Source organism: Canis aureus, chromosome 19 (assembly GCF_053574225.1).
Source record: "Canis aureus isolate CA01 chromosome 19, VMU_Caureus_v.1.0, whole genome shotgun sequence".
NCBI lineage: Eukaryota > Metazoa > Chordata > Mammalia > Carnivora > Canidae > Canis > Canis aureus.
In genome coordinates, this window is record NC_135629.1 from 47,609,908 (window position 1) to 47,632,251 (window position 22,344).

Below are 22,344 nucleotides of genomic sequence, written 5' to 3' on the forward strand. Positions count from 1 at the left end.
TAGTTGGAATGTTCCCATCATTGCAAAATGCCTTCATCAATGCCTGTAGAAAATGCATAAGAATTAAGCACAATGGGTTTTAGCGTAAGAGTTAAGGGGTCTTGTCTGTTTCTGGTTTTAACTGTTGGGGTCTATGGTTGAGCCAGAGGGCTCGCTAACAGTAGGAAGGTATGGGTGGTTTGGAATCTGTTGAGTGTTCCTTGGGCCACATCTATGATGACTTTTTATAAATATTTGATTAATATTAAATATAAATAAATGAATATGAATTTTAAAATATGCTTATAAATATAAAATGAATATATGAATATTTATAAATATTTATATAAAATTTATATGAATGATATGATTTGTATATAGAGAAAGGAGGTATTTGGGGGTATGGGCTTCAGATGGGTTGATATGCATATGAATGACATTCTCCTGGGTGAGTTGTTTGCTAATTCTAGAACTGGGCTAGTCTCTCCAGGACCAACATATCAGAAAATTAAAAGGCATGACTAATACAAAATACCAATGTGAATTCAGTAACTGCCAACTGTTTACTAAAAGGTGATGTATATCAACTATAGTTTTAATTCCATATATGAAGAGCTGAAAATTTGTCTTTATAGCCAATTACAGGCTACATGCAGGTATTCTAGACCTTTTCTTTCTTTTTTTTTTTTTTTTTTTTAAGATTTTATTTATTTACTCATAGAGGCGCACAAAGAGAGAGAGGCAGAGACACAGGCAGAGGGACAAGCGGGCTCCATGCAGGGATCCCGATGTGGGACTCGATCCCAGGTTTCCAGGATCACACCCTGGGCTGCAGGCGGTGCTAAACCGCTGCACCACTGGGGCTACCCAACCTTTTATTATTATTATTTTTTTTTTAAAGTTTCTTTCTTTTAATTTTTATTTATTTATGATAGTCACAGAGAGAGAGAGAGAGAGGCAGAGACCCAGGCAGAGGAGAAGCAGGCTCCATGCACCGGGAGCCCGATGTGGGATTCGATCCCGGGTCTCCAGGATCGCTCCTGGGCCAAACAAAGGCAGGCGCTAAACCGCTGCGCCACCCAGGGATCCCTACCCAACCTTTTCTTTGTTCAGTAATAAAGTTAACTCATTCTGTATGAACTGGCATGTTCTTTGGGTTTTGATTTTTATTTCTCCAACACTTCTGAGTTGCCCAACAGCGAGTCCAGGTCTATGAAGATTCTGTCCTTACCTTTGACCTCCCTTGAGTAATTTCTTTCCAGGACAGTGGAAACAAAATTTATAGGAATCATCTATAAGGCAGTACCACCCAATATCAGAATAAAAAGGATTCTGAGTTGGTGGTTACATAGGAGCCAACTGTGTTGTGTAAAAGTAAGATGACATTATTGTTATGCTGGCCTCTAAAATAGGTCTGCAGAAAATGCCAACTGAGAGATTGATAGGCCATCCAAATTGGAAAATTCATCTTTTTTTCTACATTTGATCATGAAAAGCAAGAGAACTGTATAAATGTCCTTTATTCCATTAGCAGTTATATAGCAGATTAACTGTGCAAAGGATATTTGTATCCCTTTTCACATTTTTTACCTTTATTGTGAAATACAATGCATATACACAAAATGTATAAACAAATATATACAGTCAATGCTTGGTTATGTAATCTATGTTCACACATTTACAACCCAAGTACAGTAAAAGATCCTTGCCCAACTGCCAGACCCAGAAGCCCCACATACCCATTTTCCATCACATTGGTTAATTCTCCAGACTTATCCAGTATTCCAAATTTCTGATTATCATTTACTGATTTTCTTTATATATCTGTATAAATATTTACAGATCTATATATCTATAGTTATAGATATAGATATAGATAGATATATCCAGCCCCAGCCAACTATATTCTGCTGTCACGATAATTAGCTCTGTATAGATGAGATCCTATAGTTAGCTAGTCCTTTTGGTCTGGCTTCATTCATTTAACATGCCTTTGAGAACCGTTCACGTTGCTGCATGAGTCAGGAATGCATTCCTTTTACATTGCTCAGTCGTATTCCATTGCATAGCTATTAAGATATATTTATCCATTTACCAGTTGATGGACATTTTAGTTATTTCAGCTTGGAGGCTATTAAAAATAAAACTGCTATGAATATTAGTTTTTCACATTTTTAAACTTTTCTCCACAACTTTTTTTTATTTTTGTGGGTTTTTTTAAAAAGATTTTATTTATTTATTCATTAGAGACACACAGAGAGAGAGAGAGGCAGAGACACAGGCAGAGGGAGAAGCCATGGATGAAGCCAGGCACTCCCCAAACCCCAGTGAATTCCCTGTGGGGAGCCTGATGGGAACTCGATCCCAGGACCCCTGTGATTTGTATTTGACCTGAGCTAAAGGTAGATGCTCAACCATTGGGCCACCCAGGTGCCCTCTCCACAACTTATAAATTGAAAAAATTTAGACCTACAGGAAAGTTGCAGGATAGTCCAAGGAACTTGTGTGCCCTTCATCTGGATTCACCATTTATTAACTCTGTGCTGGATTTGCTTTATTGAACTATTATCTATCATCTACCTACCTACCTTACACATACTCTTAATTGTTTATCCATTTGACAGTGTATTGCACAAATTGTTTCTGAATAATTGCTTTTGCTTACGAAGAGTTTTTGTAGTCTGTTGTTTGCATGTGTGTTTTCTCACCAGAATAAAATAAGAAAGACTCATCCAAGCTGTTGTATACAGCTCTGGTTGGCTCATTTTCATTGATGTATGTTTTCTGTTTTTCTATTGTATGGATATACTGCAATTGTGCTCTTCTATTCTACTCAGATGGACAGTTTGATTATTCTCAATTATGGCAATTACAAAAGATTGAGATGATGAACATTCTTGTGCATGCCTCCCTGTGCAAGTAAGCACACAACTTTGTTGTATATACACTTACAAATGCAATTCCAAGGGTATATGTGTCCTCAACTTTGTCATTTGTGTTGAACTTTTTCCCAGAATTATTGCACCAATTTACACTCACATCAACAGCGTATGAACGTTCCAGTCACTCCATATCTTCACCAACACTCGGTAATCTGATATGCATGTAATAATATCTCCTTGTTCATTTAGATTGCATCTTCCGGATTACCAATAAGCGTGAGCACATTAAAAAACTTAAAAAACTATCAGGATTTCCTAGAAGCATGAGGAAACTCTATGATATATGCTACTATGGTCATAATAGTGTAAAATAGGTATGCATGTGGCTAAAGATTGCAATGCAATATGCAAATAGGTGGCATATTAGTTTCCTTGGGCTTTTTTTTTTTTTTAAAGATTTTATTTATTTATTCCTGAGAGACACACAGAGAGAGAGGCAGAGACACAGGCAGAGGGAGAAGCAGGCCCCATGCAGGGAGCCCAACACAGGACTCAATCCTAAGTCTCCAGGATCAGGCCCCGGGGTGAAGATGGCACTAAACCGCTGAGCCACCCGGGCTGCCAATTCCTGGGGCTTTTATAAAAGGAAGGCACAATGAATGGCTTAGAACACAGAAATTTGTTGTCTCACCGTTTGGGAGGATAGAGTCCCAGATCAAGGGGTCAGCAGTTTGGTTCTTTCTGGTGGGTGAGGAAAATATCTGTTGCCTGCCTCTCTCCTGGCTTCTGTGGCATGCCAGCAATCTTTGATGTTCCTTGACTTGTAGAAGCATCACTTCAACCTCTGTCTTTATCTTCACATGATATTCTCCTTGTATGCAAGCTCCTTCTTTTAAAAAAAAATAAGGACACTAGTTATGTTAGATGAGGGGTCTACCCTACTCCAGTATGACCTTATTTAAACTGATTATATCTGCAATGACCCTTTTACCAAATACTGAAGTCACATTCTGAGGTCCTGGGGCTTATAGGGCTTTCACATATAAATTTTGGGTGGAGGAGGGTTACAACTCAACTCGTAACTTTTCTTTCTTCTCTTTCAAATACATAGTATTAATGTTGGCAACACAGCAGAGAATAATGGGGAAGACTGCTGGTGTCAGAAAGGATTGATTTACATCCTAGCTGTGCTTTTTATTAGCCTTGTGTTTTCACCTCACCAAGCTTTTCATCTATTCTGTGTTGAACAGCCGCTATTTTGGACAGTTTTTTGTGAAGATTAAATGAGATAGTGTAAAGGGCATTTCATTATGTTTGACAAAAGAGGGTGGGCAATAAATGCTAGCTCCTTCTTCCTTTGTCACTATTTTAAAACTTTGAAATAATAAATAGGTAATTAGCTAGAGTAATGCATCCATGAATGAACGCATGCATGTACTAATGAATGAGTGAATGAATGAACAGTTCTGGGAAGTGGTACTGGCCACAGTAGCCAAGAAAAGAATCACACATGTGATTTCCTAAGGCCAAATATCCATAACTGGGCAAACTTGAGATAATTGTTCACAGAAAGCTGTTAGAAGCAGAGAGTGGTGATGGTGTGAGTACAAGGATTTAGATTCGGTTCTATATTGTTTTGTGTTTTAACCACCTCCGGCAGAGATGAAGTTTGCAGGGGAAACTCGGTGCCCACTGCCTTTGCCCCAGGTACCCACTTCCTTTCCCCTATCAGATTACTTGATCATAGGCCATCTACAGAGATCTTGGGGGCCCCACGTTGAGCCAGGAAGGAAGATAAGTGTAGGAGGGCTGGGGAGGAGGGTGTTTCCTTCCAAGAGCTGGGTTGATCACCCAGTAAACCCTGCAGGGCAGGGGCATCTCAGAGCTGAGTGAACTGCAGCCATGGATGAAGCCAGGCACTCCCCAAACCCCAGTGAGATTACTGCACTGAGAGCCAAACTCCCCCCACAGCAGGGGAACACTGGTGAGTCAAGGAGCTGGGACCAGGGGCCCTTTCCATGTCAGCAAAAGCTGGGTGTTAGGTTTCCCTAATTCCCTCACAGGTTAGGGGAAGGGAGTATCTGAGGTTTGAGTCTTCCTGAAGCCCTTCCTCATCCCATCGGCCTTCACTGTCATGACTTCTTATCCTAGAAGGATGGGCTTCTTTTTCCAGCCTTTTCTGAGTCCTCCCTATCAGGTGGGTCCAGTAGTGAATCCAGAATATCCTGAGGGATACAGCAATTTCCTGCAGACTGTCCGAGGCATTGCAGGGGGCAAGAGAGTGTATATCCTTGGGGAGAGGGAGGCTGACCTCCTTTCCTCCAGGGCAATGGGGACAGACATCCCAGGACAAGACCTGGAAGTATCTCTGCTTCTTCGTGTCCCTGATCCTGCTTCTTACGGTCATTATCCTCAGTGTGATTCTGTCTGAAGGTAAGGCATCTGGGTCAGGGTGAACCACAGGGAAGCAAGCACACTGGCTCCCATCCTGTAAAGGCAGGTCTGCAGGGCTGGTGCAGGGGAGGCTGGTCTGTGTCTCTAGAGGGATCATAATGATAACAGAACAGAGCTCACCTTCCCATCAGTCCCAGAGGGATTTGGGGGGCCTGCATGGGCTAAAGCCAGTCGAAGTCATTGATGAGTGTCTCCCCAAAGCTCATCCCTGACCTAGACCAGAACTCCAGGCTCCCTGCTAACTACTAGAGAGAAGTGGCTCAACAGACACTCCTGAATAAAAGTCCTGCCTCATGGCTCTCTAGCTGGCTGCCTTAGACAAGGGCCTTTACCTCTCTGGGCCTCAATTTCTTCATCTGAAAAATGGGTGGGGCATTTCAGAGCCCCAGAATGCCTTGCCCTGGGAAGGGAAGAAAGCTTTGTCCACTTGGGTTTTGAGGAACTGGGAGACACTCCAGGGAGGTTCTGGGGTCCAGAACACCTTTTTATACTTCTCCCCAGTCTTAAAGAGGACACAACAGGTACAGGAGAAAGTATTTCAACTGAATGAAAAAGGTGAGTGGGATTTGACATGGTTGGCCTCCTGCCCCTCAACCACATCTCCTGTCTCTGCCAAGACCTTCACCAGCCCTTTCTCTTTGGGTCTCCCAGTGACACAGGGACTGGGGGATGCCGGGCACGACCGGGACTTCATTCGGAGTGAAGTGTTCCGGCAAATGAAGGCTGTACTGGCAGGCAATGGTAAGGAGAGGAGGTGGAGAGGGGAGAGGCTGTATTCCCTTCATTATCTATAACAGTGGGGTTCCCACAGCAGTGGTTCTCAGAGGGGCACCCCAATGCCAATGTCTTCTCAGATCTTTTTAGGAAGTTCAGGTGGTATGATCAGATTATATTTGTAATGGAGGGCTCCCAGAAAAGCAATATCTTTGAGACAGCCAGATCTGGTCTGGGCTTGTGGCTGTCTATGACCTTGGGCAGCCCATTTAAACCATTCTAAGCCTCCGTTGCTTCGGCTGTACAATGGAGATATAATTAACAGTGTTTTCTTTAAGATAGACCATCAGGATCCAAAGCCTCCACTTTTACTAGCCACATCAGTGTGCTACAAAATGTAGTCAGTCCTTAGCGGAATGTTAGAAGTACCTGGAGAATTAGCAACAGTGTAGATTCCTGGGTCCCAAAAAACCCTTTGGATCAGATGCTCCTGGAGGGGGTGCTCTTGGTGCTACATGTTTTTCATATAACTTTAGCGTGAGTGGATGACATTCACTATATATACCACCAATTCTCATTCTTCATGTACCTATGTCTTGTAAAGTCCCTGCAAATGATGAATTGATGAATCCTGAATCATTGCTCCTACGGGAAATAACAGTGTTAGGTTTATTTGAGCCTCCGGTTATAACATTTTGTCAACCGAATCAATACCTAACCCTGTTTTTGTGTGCTTCTGTTTAAATATATTTAATAGATATTGTTTCATTAACATTGAACTCATGGCCACCAGCACTATGATTCATGCCTGAATGTAGCTTATCTAATGCACATGCATTTTCTCTGTAAAGCTCATTGCAGTCTTCCAGCTCATTCAGGAACACTGACAGCACTTCTGCATTGCACTTGAGGGCCTTTTGATTTTTTATTTTATTTTAAAAAATATTTTATATTTTATTTGAGAGAGAGAGAGAAAGAATGAGTGAAAGGGGGAGCAGAAGGACAAGCAGACTCCCCAGTGAGCTTGGAGCTGACGCAGGGCTTCATTCCAGGACCCCGAGATCATGACCTGAGCTGAAGACAGACTTTTAAATGACTGAGCCACCCAAGAATCCTGAGGGCCTTTTTAAACAGCAAAATTTTCAACAGAAAGCACAAAAATGTGAAAGGCATGGCACAAAATGTCCCATGGGGAGGACACTTGTTTATGGTAGATGAGAGGTGAAACAAGAAGACAGAGCCTTGCCTTTTTCTATCTCAGATTCAAGTTTTTTTGCTACTTCTCTGCATGTCTGTTAGTGACAAGGAAAACTTCACAAGTATTGATCTGGGAGTTATTAATAGATTTTTATCAAGTAGGTGAATTTGCAAATATGGAATCTGCAAATAGCAAGGAGTAATTGTATGTGTGTGTGTGTGTGTGCGTGTGCATGCATGTGTGCGTGTATTCACTAAGTGGATATAGATGAATGCAGCAAGAATTCTCTCTCTCACTCCTGAGCCCTCACTGCCAAGTTCTCAGCTAACCCTCAGGAACCACTGTAATTATATTATATAGTTATATATGTTTTCCTTTAGAGCACAGTTTCTTAAACTGAGCACTGTTGACATTTGGAGCTGTATCATTCTTTGCAGTGGGGGACTGTCCTGTGTATTGTAGGGTGTTTGGCATCATCCCTGACCTTGACCCACCAGACATGAAAACCCTCCCTGAGTTGGGACAACAAAAAAGTTCTGCAGATGTTGCCCATTGTCCCCTCCAGAATTGCCCCTGGTTGAGAACTACTGCTTTAGAGTTTCTTCAAGCAAATAAGGATGTCAAATATAAGCCCCTCTATGGTACAAAAGTAGGATATATTTATACAAACATAGGATATTATTCACATTGTTCTTTGGGTCTCCTTTCCCCACTTCATAGGATATCTATAGCATTTTATTATTTCCTTCTGATATGTTTCAATAATGGGAAACACCAACTTAACCAGGTAGTGAGTTACTGTTGGCTATATTCAAATAGAGGCCATTGGGAATGTGACCAAGGGGTGATGGGTGACACACCTCTTCACTGGATGGAGAACTGGACATGAATATTTTGCTAATGGCTCCATTCTCACAGAATCCTCTTGCGAGCCTTGCCCCCTGGGCTGGAAGTTCTTTCAGGGCTCCTGCTACTTCTTTTCCCTGGACAACCTCACCTGGACCCAGGCTAATGATTCTTGTGTCCAGAAGCAAGCTCACTTGGTTATCATCAACAGCCGAACAGAACAGGTGGGACACGTAGAATCTTAGCAGGGTGGGGAAGGGATTATAAAATAATTTGGGGGTTCATTTTTCTGTCCCCTCTGGGATCTAGCACAATATTTCTAGTATGGTCTTCAAGACCTGCCTCATCTTGCCTCAAGCCAACGTCCACTGCTATGATATACAGGGAATGGACTCTCTGCACTATGCTCCTGCCTCCAAGCTCTGATTCATGTAGGTCCCTCTGCCAGGAGTGCCCTTATTCTTACTCCACACAGATATGTGTGGAGAATTCTTACTCACCTGTCAAAACCCCAATACAAACATCCTTTCTCCATATTCTCTCATGACATCATCAGAGGCTTTCATCATGGAATTTCACACTGCATCAGGGTTCCCTGCTTATAAGTATGGGGCTGGATCTAAGTAATCTCAGGGACAAGACTTGGCTCAAAGTAGGGCTTCAAGAATGTCCTTTGAGTTGGGTTTCCAGCCAGAGACATTCTTTTTTTTTTTTTTTTTAAAGATTCTATTTATTTATTCATGAGGGAGAGAGAGCGAGAGAGAGAGAGAAATACAGGCAGAGGGAGAAGCAGGCTCCATGCAGAGAGCCCGACGTGGACTTGATCCTGAGACTCCAGGATCATGCCCTGGGCGGAAAGCAGCACTAAACCATTGAGTCACCCGGGCTGTTCCAGCCAGAGACATTCTTACAGCCTACAGATCGAACCCCTAGCTCCAACATCCATTGACCTTAAAAAACATTCACAGCCAGTATTTGTCCAGTACTTCTTTCTAGGCGCACAGACCTCACACATCTGATTCTTCCAATCTTGAGAATATGCTAGGAGGGGGAGACTCTATTTTTTCCTTTGTACAGTTGGGGAGACCAAGGGGTGGGTAACTTGTCTGAGGCCATATGATACGCACATAGTGGGTCTGGAGTTTGTATCAGGATACAAAGTGCTCTACAGGACTGCCTCTGTCTGTCTGCCCACATGAGAGCTCATCTGTACCTTAGACCTCTTCTGACCCCCAGACACTTCAACCTCTGTCCTTTCATCTTTGATGGAATTTTACCCAGCAGTATGCCTTCTCCCATCTAGGACTTCCTGACATCCACTGGGCAGGTGACATCCTGGATAGGCCTCTTCAAAGAGGGCCAGAAAGGCAACCACAGGTGGATGGATGGCTCAACCCCCACCTACATGTGAGTCTCCCTGTCTGCAATGCAGATGCCCCTAACCACCCATGACAGTCCCCCCACCCCACCCTAAGAGATCAGCAACACTTTGGAAGAGTAAGTTTATGACCACTTTGGATGTTTCCCTGTCATTCACTCACTATTTACCCCAAAACAACATGACACATTTCTACCATACTAGCTATTGTTATTTTGTTACTTGGGAAGAGTGTTCCCATTTAAATGCTTGAGAAACAATGGGTTCAATGCCAGGTTGGTTCTTTGTTGCAGGACTTCTTAGAGCCTTGAATGTGCTTGTATGCAGATTGGGCCTATTCAGGAGTATAATAATGTAGCACTTGCCAATTGTATGAGATTTTTTTTTGTGTGTGTGTGTGTGTGGCCTCTGTTTTTAAGAGCCACAAACTGTGTATCTTAAAACAACAGAATCTTATTCTTTCACAGTTCTGGCAGCCAGAAGTCCCAAACCAACATGTTAGTGGGGCTACACTCCCTCCAAAGGCTGTAGGGGAGGATTTTTTCTTGCCTCTTCCAGCTTCTGGTGGCTCCAGGTGTTCCCTGGACTCATCACTCCAATCTCTGGCACACACCCTACCCTTCTCCCCTGTGTCTTCTCTCTTCTATCCCTTATAAGGATACTTGTCATTGGATTTAGGGCTCACTCAGTCAATCCAGGATGATCTCATCTGAATATCTTTCACTTAATTTCATTTGCAAAGACCCTTTTCCCAAATAAGGTCACATTCACAGGTACCTGGGGTTAGGACATGGGCATATATTTTTGGTGGAGACAACACTGAATCCACTATACCTTCCTGGCAGTTACCTGCCTCCTCATACTCTTTGTCTTTGTTCGGGTGTTTCCATCTGCCAGTATCACCTTTCTCTGTTTGGTAAACTGCTCTGGATGGTCTTGGGTTAGGGAAGAATTCATCTCCTTGGTAAACTCATCTACTGTCTGATCATCTACTGTATACCTTACATGCACTGACCAACACATCCTCAGAATGTGCTCCCATTTTACAAAAGAGGAAAACAGAGGCTGAAACATTTAGACTGTTGCCCAGGTCACATAGATAGCAGGTGGCAGAGCTAGAATTTGGACAAAAAGAGAGGCTCAGGGTGAATGGATCTCAGGGAAGGGGAGAGGGTCAGTGGGATGAGGCAGATAGAGATAGTGGCCCCCAGAGCTTGGAGACTGTCCACTTCTCTGAAGACTGTTGCCTGTTGCCATTCCCATTTGAGCTCTTTTCTCCACTCAGAAAAAAAAAAATCAGAAGGGGTTGACCAGATAACTACTCTAAGATGGGTTCAATAAATGACTCCCACTGGAGGCCTCAGGAATTTCAGGGCCAGACCCTCAGGAATTTTGTGGGCATCTCTTTACAGCAACTGGGACTCCAAGGAACTACCTGATAATGTAACTGCCCCGGCCTGCATGATGATGTACAACTATGGACACTGGAGGGACTTCTCTTGTGAATCAGGGCAATTTGCTTTCATTTGTGAAAGGAGGCAGAACTGCTGACCCAACCCTTTATACTTCACTCCCTGGGATGAAACAGAACCCTTGCTATACAGCCTCAGACCCCATCCTTACCTTCTCTTGGTTCTGAGTTCATGAGAGGCAACAATAAAAGACCATTCTCCAAACTCTAGGATCCTTTTCTTGACATTGGGCTTGCCCACCCTTTATTTCCTTTCCTGATTTCTGCTGAGTGAAAGAAATGCCCCAGAAACAGTCCTGGGCCCATTCCTGCAGGAGGATTATAATTTGTAACTCCCGGGACACCTGGGTGTCTCAGTGGTTGAGTGTCTGCCTTTGGCTTAGTGTGTGATCCCGGAGTCCCAGAATCGAGTCCCACATTGGGCTCCCTGCAGGTAGACTGTTTCTCCCTCTACCTGTGTCTCTGCCTCTCTCTCTGTGTCTCTCATAAATAAATAAATAAACTTTTTAAAAATAATAATAATAATAATAATTCTTAACTCCCATTAAAGCCAGGCTCAGCCATGATCTTGAGTGGGCCAATGAAATGTGATGGGAGCTGACATATGCCCTTGTGAAGCAGGAATCTTAAGAGTCTTGTGTGGTTCTGCTATCTTTATTTTGCTCTTGCTACAAGACCAGTTCTTTCCAGAGAGGGAAGCTCCTTCAAACTTGGTTCTGCAACAAAGAAGACCTCCTCAAACAGAGCTTCTGCTAACCCACAATCACCATAACCATGACCAGGAAATAAAGCTCTATGGTTGTCGGCCATTAAGATTTTGATGTCACCAGTTACCACTGCAGCATACTCAACCTAAGCTGAATAATACAGGGGACCAAGGTCCATTTCACAAAATCCACATATCTAGGGCTTTCTTCTGACCTAAAAAGCATAAAGCTTGCGGATACAGGGTGATTGGGCCTCTCACATTCATTCAGCATCACCATTAACTCAGCCAGCCTCTCCAATTTCCTCTATAGCATCTCCTGCTGGTCCAGTTTCTTCTCTGGTTCTGAGACATCTCTAAAGCCCCTTCACAGTCTGCCACTTCCCTTTATCCATGCCCCTTACACCTCCATGCATTTGCTTTTGCAGTTTTCTTTGCCTGGGATGATCCCTTCCCCTGGCTTCCCTTGGGACATCTCTCCCTCCAATGGACTCAAATCAACTGGTACCATCTGCATGGTCTACTCAGATTCTGACTCTTGCTTTCCTCTTAGAGACCTTTATTAACTTTTAAGATCTATATTGTACAGATGCAGTGGAACTCTATCCCATTTTTAAAAATCCTTCAATTCCTTACTTGTGTATGACCTCCTTCTGTTAATCCCAAAACCTATGTGAGTTTCTTCCACATCCTTGGATTCTTGAGACCAAGACCTATGATAAGGTGCAGGCATCAGACATCAGGATTAGGCATGGCCATTCCCTGGACCTGGCCTAGGCTCACTTACTTATACATGTGTCACTCATGGTTAGATAGCCATGGCACAACAACGTTAAGGTCTGGATAGAAAAATTGTTCTCCAACAAATGCCATTTTGAATTAGATAAAATAGCAATTTGGTTGGGTCCCTGCTATCTCTCTTTAGAATCTGAAACTGTATGGGGATGAGATGCATGCCTATATCCCTGCTGCAAGGAAGAGAAATATAAAATGCGATTCTCTTCCACGGCCATGGAGATGAGTTGTCAGAATTAAGAGTGGGCTCTTGTTCTTTGTTCAGAAAGTTTAGCTGAAGTTCAGCTATTGGAAAAATGCAGGTTTACCAGATGTCTCATGATGATTTAGCGAAGTGGATCAAACCATGTGCTTTCTCAGGATGTGTTTTGCAATGCATTTATTCAGTAAAAACTTATGAGTACTTATAACATGGCAGACACAGTGATTAAGAACCAGGATAGACAAGCTTGTCACAAGGGTAGCTTCCTGGGACTTTGTAGCTTATGGCAGAGGGGTAGCTGATAGAACAGGTGTAGAAAGCAAGATGGAGTCACTCATGCCAAGCAGTAACTTATGTCAAGCACTGACATAAGCAGCCAAGGGCGTTGTTGCTTACATAGTATACTGCCAAAAGAAGCACAAGATAATGGTTTCAAAAACTGGTAACTGGGGTGACTGGGTGGCTCAGTTGGTTAAGCATCTGCCTTCAGCTCATGTCATGATCCCAGAGTCCTGTGATCAAAGCCTCGCATCAGGCTCCCTGCTTGGTGGAGAGCCCACTTATTCCTCTCCCTCTGCGTGCTACTCCCCCGCTTGTGCTTGCTCTCTCTCTCGCTCTCTCTCTCTCCCTCTGTATGTCAAATAAATAAGTAAAATTTTAAAAAAAGAAAAAAAGAACTAGTAACCAGCAGAACCAAAGGAAGTCTACAAAGGCCCAAGACTGATTAAACTCCTTTAAAAAGGAAGATTTTTACAGCAAACTGTCAGACTTTCCAGAAACTTCCCCTTTCACATCTGACCACATCAAAAAGGCAATTTGCTCACAAAATATCTGCCCAAATGATCTCTGAACACAACAGAGATCCTCCACTGCTTGAACATAATAAGCAGCACGTGCAGAGAGCTGACTCAGACCAGGCCAAGGCCTCTTCCCAACTGCATGTTCATGAACTGACTTTGCATTTGGTCTGTTAACTTCTTACCCCTTGTATTTTCTTGTGTAACTTTGTTTTGTGTGACTTGTATAAAGTCAAGTTAAACATGTAGTAAAATGTCACTGAGTTTGGAATCCTTAAACTGCTTTTCAATTATGTTAACCTTGCTTTATGATTGAATAAAGCTGATGTTATAGAAAGACACATGTGTTTGCACCTTCATAGCATGCTCATAACAGTAGGTTTGAACTAACAACAATGGGACCTGATTCTCACTGGGGAAGAGTCCAAATCCAGGAAAATAATTTTGTCACAGCCCATCTTGACTCTGATATAATATCCATTTATTTGTGGACTTGGATGCTACTACTGGCCCAAGAACTGCAACCACAAATCCATTTACTTGAAATTAGCACTTCTTTTGTGTGACTCATTAGCTCATATTTTCATAAACTAGTTTCTCCCCAGGAGAAAGTAAAAACCAGAAGGAATCATCTTGGTTGCTCTGTGTTTGAGTTTCCAGAGCCTGGAACACAGAGATTACTCAATAATGTTTGATGGATGAATGGATGGATGAGTTCCAAAGGCATGGGGTAAGATAGGTGAATAGTGAGCTGGCTCCATTCACTATACCCAGACTCCTACAGGGCTCTCCTAAGTGATGAACTAACAGTATCAAGCACTTACTGAACATTTGCTAAGTACCAGACAGTTTATACATTAGGCAGGTACTATTACCGATTTCCACCTGAGTCTGTCTGATGTGAGTCAGTGGCCTGAGGCAGAGAGCCACCCAAGCTACTACAAACAACTCTCCCCTTGCCTATTAATCTGTGTTTAAAAGCCTGAAGAGAGCTGAACAGTTCACAATGGTGGCTACAGAGTCTTTGTTTAAAGAAGTAAACAACAAGCCCCAGAGAATTCAGTGGAAGTGATGTCTTGGGGTAGCAGGATTAGTAGGATTTTCTGAATGTACCACCTCCAGTCCTGCCCTCATGTGCTCAGAGCCCATCAGCTAAAGCCCGTGGGCACACTTCCTGGAAGACACAGAGAGGTGAACAGAGTTCTGCTCATTAGGAGTCAGTCAATGGCATTAAAGAGCGCGCAATGGGACTCTTTCCCTGTAGAACCTGCCAAGCCCGGCTGGCATAGCAAGCTCTAGAAACCAAGACTGGTTCATTACTGAACAAATCATGGGATTTTAAGTGATAGCTGGGGGCTCATTAAAAGTTGACACACAATTTCCCATCTCCACTTTATTTGTGGAAATTAAGGAGTCCCCAAGGATCGGCCACAGAGCAGTAGGCAAATGAGTTTCAATGCAAAGCTCAGAACTAAGGTAGAGACAGAGCCACAGATTCAGCTCACTCCAGAGGAATAGTCCCTGGATAGTTTTCAAGCTTAGTCTCAAGCTCAAACTTGGTGTTTGATTAGTACCAAGAGACATAGGTGGGAAATGGAGGTGACCATTTCTTGGTCCATGCACCAATTTCCTGGAGTTCAAAGTGGCCAAGTTCTACAACATGTGCCATGAGAGAACCATAGCCCACAAACCACCTGGGGCCAAGTGGCTATTGTGAGTGCTCCATGCTTCATGCTGCTGGGCACAGACAGAGGTGAAAGTCTCCAGAGCTCTGAGGGTGGCTGAAGCTTCTACTTCCACAGTATGCTCTGTGCTGTTTTGTATAAATTACTTGATCAATACCTCCCTTCCTTCCCCACTAGACTGGCAGCCCTGAGAGGTTAGAACTAATCTGAACTTGCTTACTATGGTGTTCCCACAGTTGGGCACCTAATAGATGTTCAATAAAACTGCCTGAGAAAATAAACTCATCCTTCATTACAACACTACAGAAAGTATGTGAGCTGCAAAATCCTTCTGAAATATGAATGGCTCATCCCTAAATTCACTTTTCAGGTGTGACTATGTGACTGACGTCACAGGAATCCACCTACCCTTGTGTGTGTATCATAGCCAGTATGTCATGTAGATGAGTACTATCCTTTGGCAGTTAGGGTAATGGGATAGGGTCCTTTTGTTTGGATCCCTGATCACCTTTAAGCCATCTTGAACTATTCACTGCCTCCTTTCCTATCCAAGCCCCCTGTCACATTGGCTTTCTTCTGTTCCTTAAATGGATAATCATCTTCCCACCTCAGGTCTCTGGCACATGCCATTCCCTCTGCCTCACACTCTACCACTAGAGGGGAAAGTCTCAGCTAAAATGTCCCCTTCTCCACAAAACCCCCTCAATCTGCCCTACTTCCTTAGCCTACCACCTTCTCTTCTTCACACATCTCATATTCTTGCCTAAATTCAGTTATTTGTCATTCACCTTCTCCCCTCTAACTGTCATGTCCACAGGAGCAGGCATGTCAGTCCTGGTCACTGGGGGCTCCCCAGAGAAGGGCTCAGACGTTGCATATACAGCTGTTGGATACATGCTAGCTGGGGCTGGACTTCCTTTCATCTGGAGATAAGAGTTATCTGGCACACAGTACCGAGGCTGGTCATGCTTATCAAACTAACCAACTCATGTGGCCTGTTCCGACTTTACCCAGTTATCAAAGAGACCAGATCAAGCATGAGGCTTCCTCCCTCCATGCACCATCACACAGCTGCCTAGCAAAATGAGGGGGCACTTCTTAAACAAGACAATGACCAGCGGGTTGAAGAGTTTTTCAACTTGACTTAACTGTCCAATCCATAGTGGGAATTTTGTCCTACAAATATTCATGGTGTTCCTAGTTGGTGCGAGAGATGGAAAGTGACTGGACCTGAGTGCCACCTCTAAGAGCAACCAGGCAAGGAGTGGGGAGATGGGCGAGTGCTGAAGTCACTCAGATCCTGGGAGCTAAATGCCATGGAGGTGCAGCAGATTTCTGGGACGCTACAGTCCTGTTGACTTCCCTGAAACCCATCAAGGTAAAAAGATCCAAAAAGGAAATCCACTGACAATTAATTTGCCACTAACACTGGAGAGTACTGCCACGTTCCTGTGTCTGGGATCAGATGGGAGACTCGGGGGAACCTGGGCCAGGGGTGCGGTGCCAGTGAGGAAAGCAGGTGCAGAACATTACTCTTGGGGACGGCCTGGGTCTGACCCATCTCTCCGCCCACAGCTGTGAACACAGATTCTGGCTCCCAGTGGGGGCTGATGGATGTCGGGAAGGAAACGACTTGGAAAATATCTCTTGGTCACTCCTGGGTCAGACCCAGTGCAGAGACCCAGAAATGCATGGGTCCTGCTTGGTAGAACAGCTGAGCAAAGCTACAAGGCTGTGGTTCGAGGGACCTTGGTTATTGGTCATTTTGTCTCTGGGGGCCACACACAATTTGGCACATAGTAGGTCTACAAGAAATACCTGCGAGACAAAGGAAAGCATGGTGCCCATAGTTCAAGAAAAACTGAGGCTCAGGGAGGCCAAGCCACTTGTCCAGAGTTACAGCAGCCCCTCCAGGCAGGGCTGCAAGATGCAGCTGAGCTGAGACCTTGGGCTCCTCTCCATCTCCTGGCTTAGTATTGACCCCCTTCTGTGACCTTAGCCTAAAACCCTGACCTCTCTAGGCACCCAGAAGCAGCAACAAATGATCCTTCTCCTTGTCCTGAATTCATTCCTTGGTTGGACGTCCATTTCTCTGATGTCGTTTCCTGATTTGAGTGGTGCCAGGAAACCCCCAGATTGCCCCCACATTCTGGGTCTTCTGCTGGCCCTGTCTGACTTTCCAGCCTCCTCGGACCCCATTCTGGGCACTTCTCCATGCGTTTGCTCATGCCGGTTCCACTGCCTGCCAGTCCCTCCCTGATGCCTGATGCCGTGTGCAGATCCTGTTCATCCTTCAGAGTTCAGCTCAGATGCCACTTCCCTCCTTTCCTGCCTGCACTGTAGGGTCTCGCAGCACAATGCATGTCCTTCCTCCACTTTTTTCTTTAATGTATTGTTATTGAATATTTACTTTTCCATTTAATATTTACCATTCCAGGTGCTGGGAACATGGCATGCAACCAGTGAGATGCCATCTCTGCCCTCAGGAGGTCTGTAGAAGTCCAGTGGGAAACACAAACCCACAACCTGGTGATGGCAGCACCATGTGATGGGGGACTTCAGGGCAAGCTAGGAGTTAGAGAGGCACCTGGCCAAGTCAAGGGTGGAGGATGCAGAATAGGTTCCTGGAGGTGATGGCATATGACCTGAGACTGGTTGGTTGGAGCAGATGGGAGTGGGGCATGAGGGATGCAGTGGAACCTGGGGATGAGAGGTCTGGTACACTCACAAAATTGAAAATGTTCACATCTCATTTTACCCTAGAGAAACAAAGTGAGGGTACTGTGTTGGAATAGGGAGAGGGAGCCAAGAAAGAAAACTGGAGAAGCTAATAAGGACCAGACTTTTGGCTGCAGCGAGGCATCTGGGACTAGGGAACTGGTTCTAAGCATGTGGGGAGGAAGTAATTTGGTTTGTTTAGCAGGATCCCTCTGATGTTGTGTAGGAAGCAGGTGGAGAGCTCAGAACAGAAGCAGAGAACGAAATCAGAAGAGATGTTGTAGTGGATTAAAATAGTGTCACTCAGAAATGCATGTCCACTTGGAACCTCAGAACATAACCTTGTTTGGAAATAGGGTCTTTATAGGTGTAATCAGATAAGGATGTCAAGATGAAATCACCCTGGGTGTTGCGCTCCTAAATGCTCGTGTCTAATGACTGGTGTCCTTATAAGGAGAGGAGAACACATACAGACACAAGGAGAAGTTAGTGTGAAGACACAAGAAGAGATTTGAATGATGCAGTCAAGGGGATTGGCAGCCACTAGAAGCTGGGACAGTGGGCACTGAGCTGCATTGTGGCCCTAGAACAAGACAAGCCTGGCTGCCGATGGCTGTGATGGGTCGGCACTGCCTCCTCCATCCCTCCTCAGTCCTCAGCCTGGTGCAGCCTGGGCCCAGAGCAGGGCCATGTTTTTGACATCCCATCTCTGGCCGGGCATCTCTGTTTCTGCAGAGGCGGGACATCAGCCCCTCTTCTGGACCCACTCCCAGGGGCTGGGACCCAGGGTTTCCCCCACCAAAACTCTGGGAACCTTTGCTGTCCTCTCTGGGATGGCCCAGGGGAGTTGTTTGTGGGGTGTGGATGGAGCTTGAGCTTTGGGAACGGAGTGTCCATAATCCACCCTGGGTAAGAGCAAAGAAGTATGCTCAGAGAGTAGGGGGAGGGGCACCAGCCTCCTTTTGTATCCCTTCCCCTGCCCAGTTAGAGGCAGTCCTGTCACCTCTGTCTTCTGACTTAACCATCCTCTACAGCCCAGCTGGGAGGCCTCAGGGAAGATTTGGAGGCTGCATGTATTGCTGTGGGCTAATCTCAGAGAAGTTTCTGGAAGTCTCCCTAAGGCCGCTGCCTGACTCGGCCCCTGAGGATGGCCCCGCCTGCAACCTCCGCCCGCCCGCCTCCTCTGGGAAGCCTTTGGAATGCCACTGGAGTAGAGCTAGATAAAGTGCAGGTGCACCTCCCGCCCTGCCCACCCCACTTCTGAGCTCCCGGTGTTGAGTGTGAGTGAGGGGACCCAGGGCTTCCTCTGCGACGCCCCAAGAGCGCTCCTCGCAGCCGCCAACAGAGGCGAGTGTGAGCCCCTGGCTGCCTTCCTGGAGGAGGTGATGCGCGCGCGCGCGCGGGATGTGGGGAAGGACTGTAGGTAATAGTATTGGGGTGGATCTTGGGACCCAGAACCCGGCCCGAAGGAAGTGTGAAGCAAACAATGCCTGAGCAGAGGCCTCTAATTCCGGAATCGGGAATCGTGCCCTCGGGCTCCTGGTCCACGCGCCTCCCGTGCGCTTCCTGGCTGTCGCCGCAGATCTTAGGGTGAAGGTTGTCTGTCTGGGACACAGGCGTTATTCGTGGTCTTCCCGCTTCTGCTGCGTCCTGCTGTGAGAGCTACGTCTGCGTGCGCCTGCAGATGTGGCTGTGGTCGAGTGAGTCCGTCCCCGCGGCGGGGTCTCTGCATCTGTGTGAGCGCGCGGGCCCTAAGGCGGCCGCAGGTGCACGCCGGCCTCTGTGTGCATCGCTGGTGTGGGAGCTCTAGGCCGCTGCGCGCGTGGGGGCGGGGGGGGGAGCGGAATGCAGGGATGTAGAAGTGTGGAAACACATCCATATGCAGGTGTTTGTGAGACAAAGGGGCCCCCAGGTCCCAGTCTGCAAGAACTGGAGGCCGCCCACCCCAGAATGGAGCAGTGCTGAGGTGCCTCCTCTTCTGCTCTCACACACGCCTGGGCGGAGGCTCGGCGGCTGCCCTGGAAGCAGCGGGAAGGGTTAAGAGCAGGTGTCGGGGTTGCTCTTCCTCCCGGACCTCCCCTCTGGCACTGGGCACTCACTCTCTCCCTTTCTGGGGACAGGCTGGGCTGCATGCGAACCAGGGGAAGAGACATCGCAGAGGGAGAGAGGCCCGAGGACAGGCTCATTTCGCTTTCTAAAAAAAGGGAGGAGGCAATATTCACATAGCATAGAATTAACCATTTTGAAGTGTACAAATCAATGGCGTTTAGTGCTTTCACAATACTGTGCAACCATCACCCTTTCTAGTTGGAAAATATGTTCATCACCCTAAAAGGAAACACTGCCTTCATTAGTAGTCACTTCCCCATCACCACCAACACCCCCATCCATACCCAACCCCTCCCCCACCCCTACTCTGCTTGTAGTGCCTATGAATTTGCATATTTTAGGTATTTCATGTTGATGGAGTCAGACCCTTTGGTTCAGATGACCTTTCGACCTTCCGTGCCTGGCTTCCCCCCCCTGCCCCCACATAGCATAATATTTTCAAGGTTCACTCATGTTGTAGCACATCTTCATACTTTGTTGTGCAAAAAACACATGACATAAAATTTATTATCTTCACCATTTTTAAGTATGCAGTTCAGTGGTTTCAAGTATACTCACAGTGTTGTGTAATAGATTTCAAGAACTCTTTCAGTCTTGCAAAACAGAAACTCTATACCCATTAAACGAAACTCCCCATTTCTCACTCCCTGTAGTCCTTGGCAGCCTTCATTCTACTTTCTGTTTCTATGAACTTGACTACTTTAGATACCTCACATAAGTGGGATCATACAAGATTCCTCCTCTTTGGGGACTGGCTGGTTCCACATAGCATAATGTTCTCAAGGTTCATGTGTTGTAGCATGTGACAGGATTGCCTTCCTTTTAAGGCTGAATGATATTCCATTGTATGGATATATCACATCTTGTTTATCCATTCATCCATCAGTGGCTATTTGGGTTGTTTCTATCTCTTGGGCTATTGTGACTCTTGATGTTGTGACCAGTGTGCAAATATGTCTTTGAGGCCCTGCTTTCGCCACTTTTGCATATAGATCCAGAAGTAGGATGGCTGAGTCATAGGTTGTTCTATTTTTAATTTTGGGGGGACCATTCATACTATTTTCCGTAACTGTTGCACCACTGTACAATCACTAGAGTTGTAATTGCACTAGAGTTCCAATTTCTCTACATCCTTGCCATTTTAAATGGCACAATGCAGTGTCATTTAAACATTCATAATGTTGTGCCACCAACACCTCTGTTTAGTTCCAAGATATTTCACCACCCTAGAAGGAAATCTGCTAACCCATTAATAGTTACTCTCCATTCTACCCTACTCCTATTCCCTGGCAACTGCTGATCTGCTTCCTGTTTTTTTAAAAAGACTTATTAAAATGAAGATTTTATTTATTTATTCATGAGAGACACATAGAGAGAGGCAGAGAGCCTCTGCATCAAGCCTGATGCAGGACTTGACCCCAGGACCCTGGGAACACACCCTGAGCTAAAGGCAGATGCTCAAACACTGAGCCACCGCAGTGTCCCCTGCTTTCTGCTTTGATCCATTTATCTATTCTGGATATTTCAAATAAATGAAATCATACATTATGTGGTCTTTGTGGCTAGCTTCTTTCACTCAGCTTAATCTCTTTAAGGTTTATCTGTGTCGTAGCGTGTGTCAGTACTTCATGATCTTGTATACCTAAATGATATTCTATTATATGATTATACCACTTTTTGTTTATCCATTCATCTGTTGACCCATTCCGCATTTTAAAAGAAGATGTTGCATTTTAAAAAATATTTTATTTATTTATTTGAGAGAGAGAGAGAGAACATGAGTAGAGAGAGGAAGAGGGAGACGGGGAAGCCAACTCCTTGCTGAGCAAGAAACCTGGACACAGGGCTCAATCCCCAGGATCCTGAGATCATGACAGATGCAGGGCTTAATCCCAGGATCCTGGGCCTGAAGGCAGATGCTTAACGACGAAGCCACCCAGGTGCCCCAAGATGTTGCTTTTTTGCAAGTCTGTTGGTGGCAGAGAGAGGAAGACAGAGAGACAGAGAAGCAGCACCTGATGAAGCAGATGCTTAGGAGAGCTGTCCTCACAGGGAGCCAGGGCAGATGTGAATCTGTTGCCCCTTAGGGAAGAACATGAGAGAACCCACAGCTGCGAGCCTTGGTTGCTCCATGAAGGAGGAGTTTGGGGATAGGAGAGTAGGTAGGGCTCAGGGAGAGGGAAGGAGATTCAGAGAATGGCACTGGTAAATACCAGAGATAGAGTGCCCAGCTGGGGTCAGACTCTGGTGATGCCCGTCACTGCCACATCCTTGTGAGCGACTCACTCATGTTAGACCACACAACAGCAAGAGTAGCTAAGAGCTGAATGTGCGTCACCTCACCTAGTGCCACGACAGCCCTGTGGAATAAGCATTATTATCCCATGTTCCCAGTGAGCTAGTAAGGGGT

At 45.3% G+C, this 22,344-nt stretch overlaps 1 protein-coding gene across 3 annotated transcripts; it reads left to right on the top strand.

Moving 5' to 3' along the window:
• The first annotated feature begins 4,668 nt into the window (after positions 1-4,668).
• LOC144290387 (C-type lectin domain family 4 member G-like) lies at positions 4,669-13,759 on the top strand. 3 transcript variants are annotated; one of them, XM_077859568.1, is made up of 7 exons: positions 4,672-4,845; positions 5,187-5,294; positions 5,817-5,870; positions 5,967-6,056; positions 8,146-8,297; positions 9,377-9,480; positions 10,864-13,759. In XM_077859568.1, exons 1-7 carry the CDS (start codon positions 4,764-4,766, stop codon positions 11,000-11,002), a joined length of 729 nt encoding a protein of 242 aa, XP_077715694.1. In that variant the 5' UTR covers positions 4,672-4,763; the 3' UTR covers positions 11,003-13,759. The 3 variants fall into 3 exon arrangements, with proteins under 3 accessions (XP_077715696.1, XP_077715695.1, XP_077715694.1); XM_077859570.1 differs by lacking the exon at positions 5,187-5,294 and having other exon boundaries at positions 4,669-4,845; XM_077859569.1 differs by lacking the exon at positions 5,817-5,870 and having other exon boundaries at positions 4,671-4,845.
• Positions 13,760-22,344: the final 8,585 nt, after the last annotated feature.

Coding starts and splice junctions, on each gene's coding strand:
- LOC144290387 (XM_077859568.1), top strand. CDS start 4,764: ATGGATGAAGCCAGGCACTCCCCAAACCCCAGTGAGATTACTGCACTG. Junction 4,846..5,186: donor CCCACAGCAGGGGAACACTG/GTGAGTCAAGGA, acceptor CCTTTCCTCCAG/GGCAATGGGGACAGACATCC. Junction 9,481..10,863: donor GGCTCAACCCCCACCTACAT/GTGAGTCTCCCT, acceptor ATCTCTTTACAG/CAACTGGGACTCCAAGGAAC.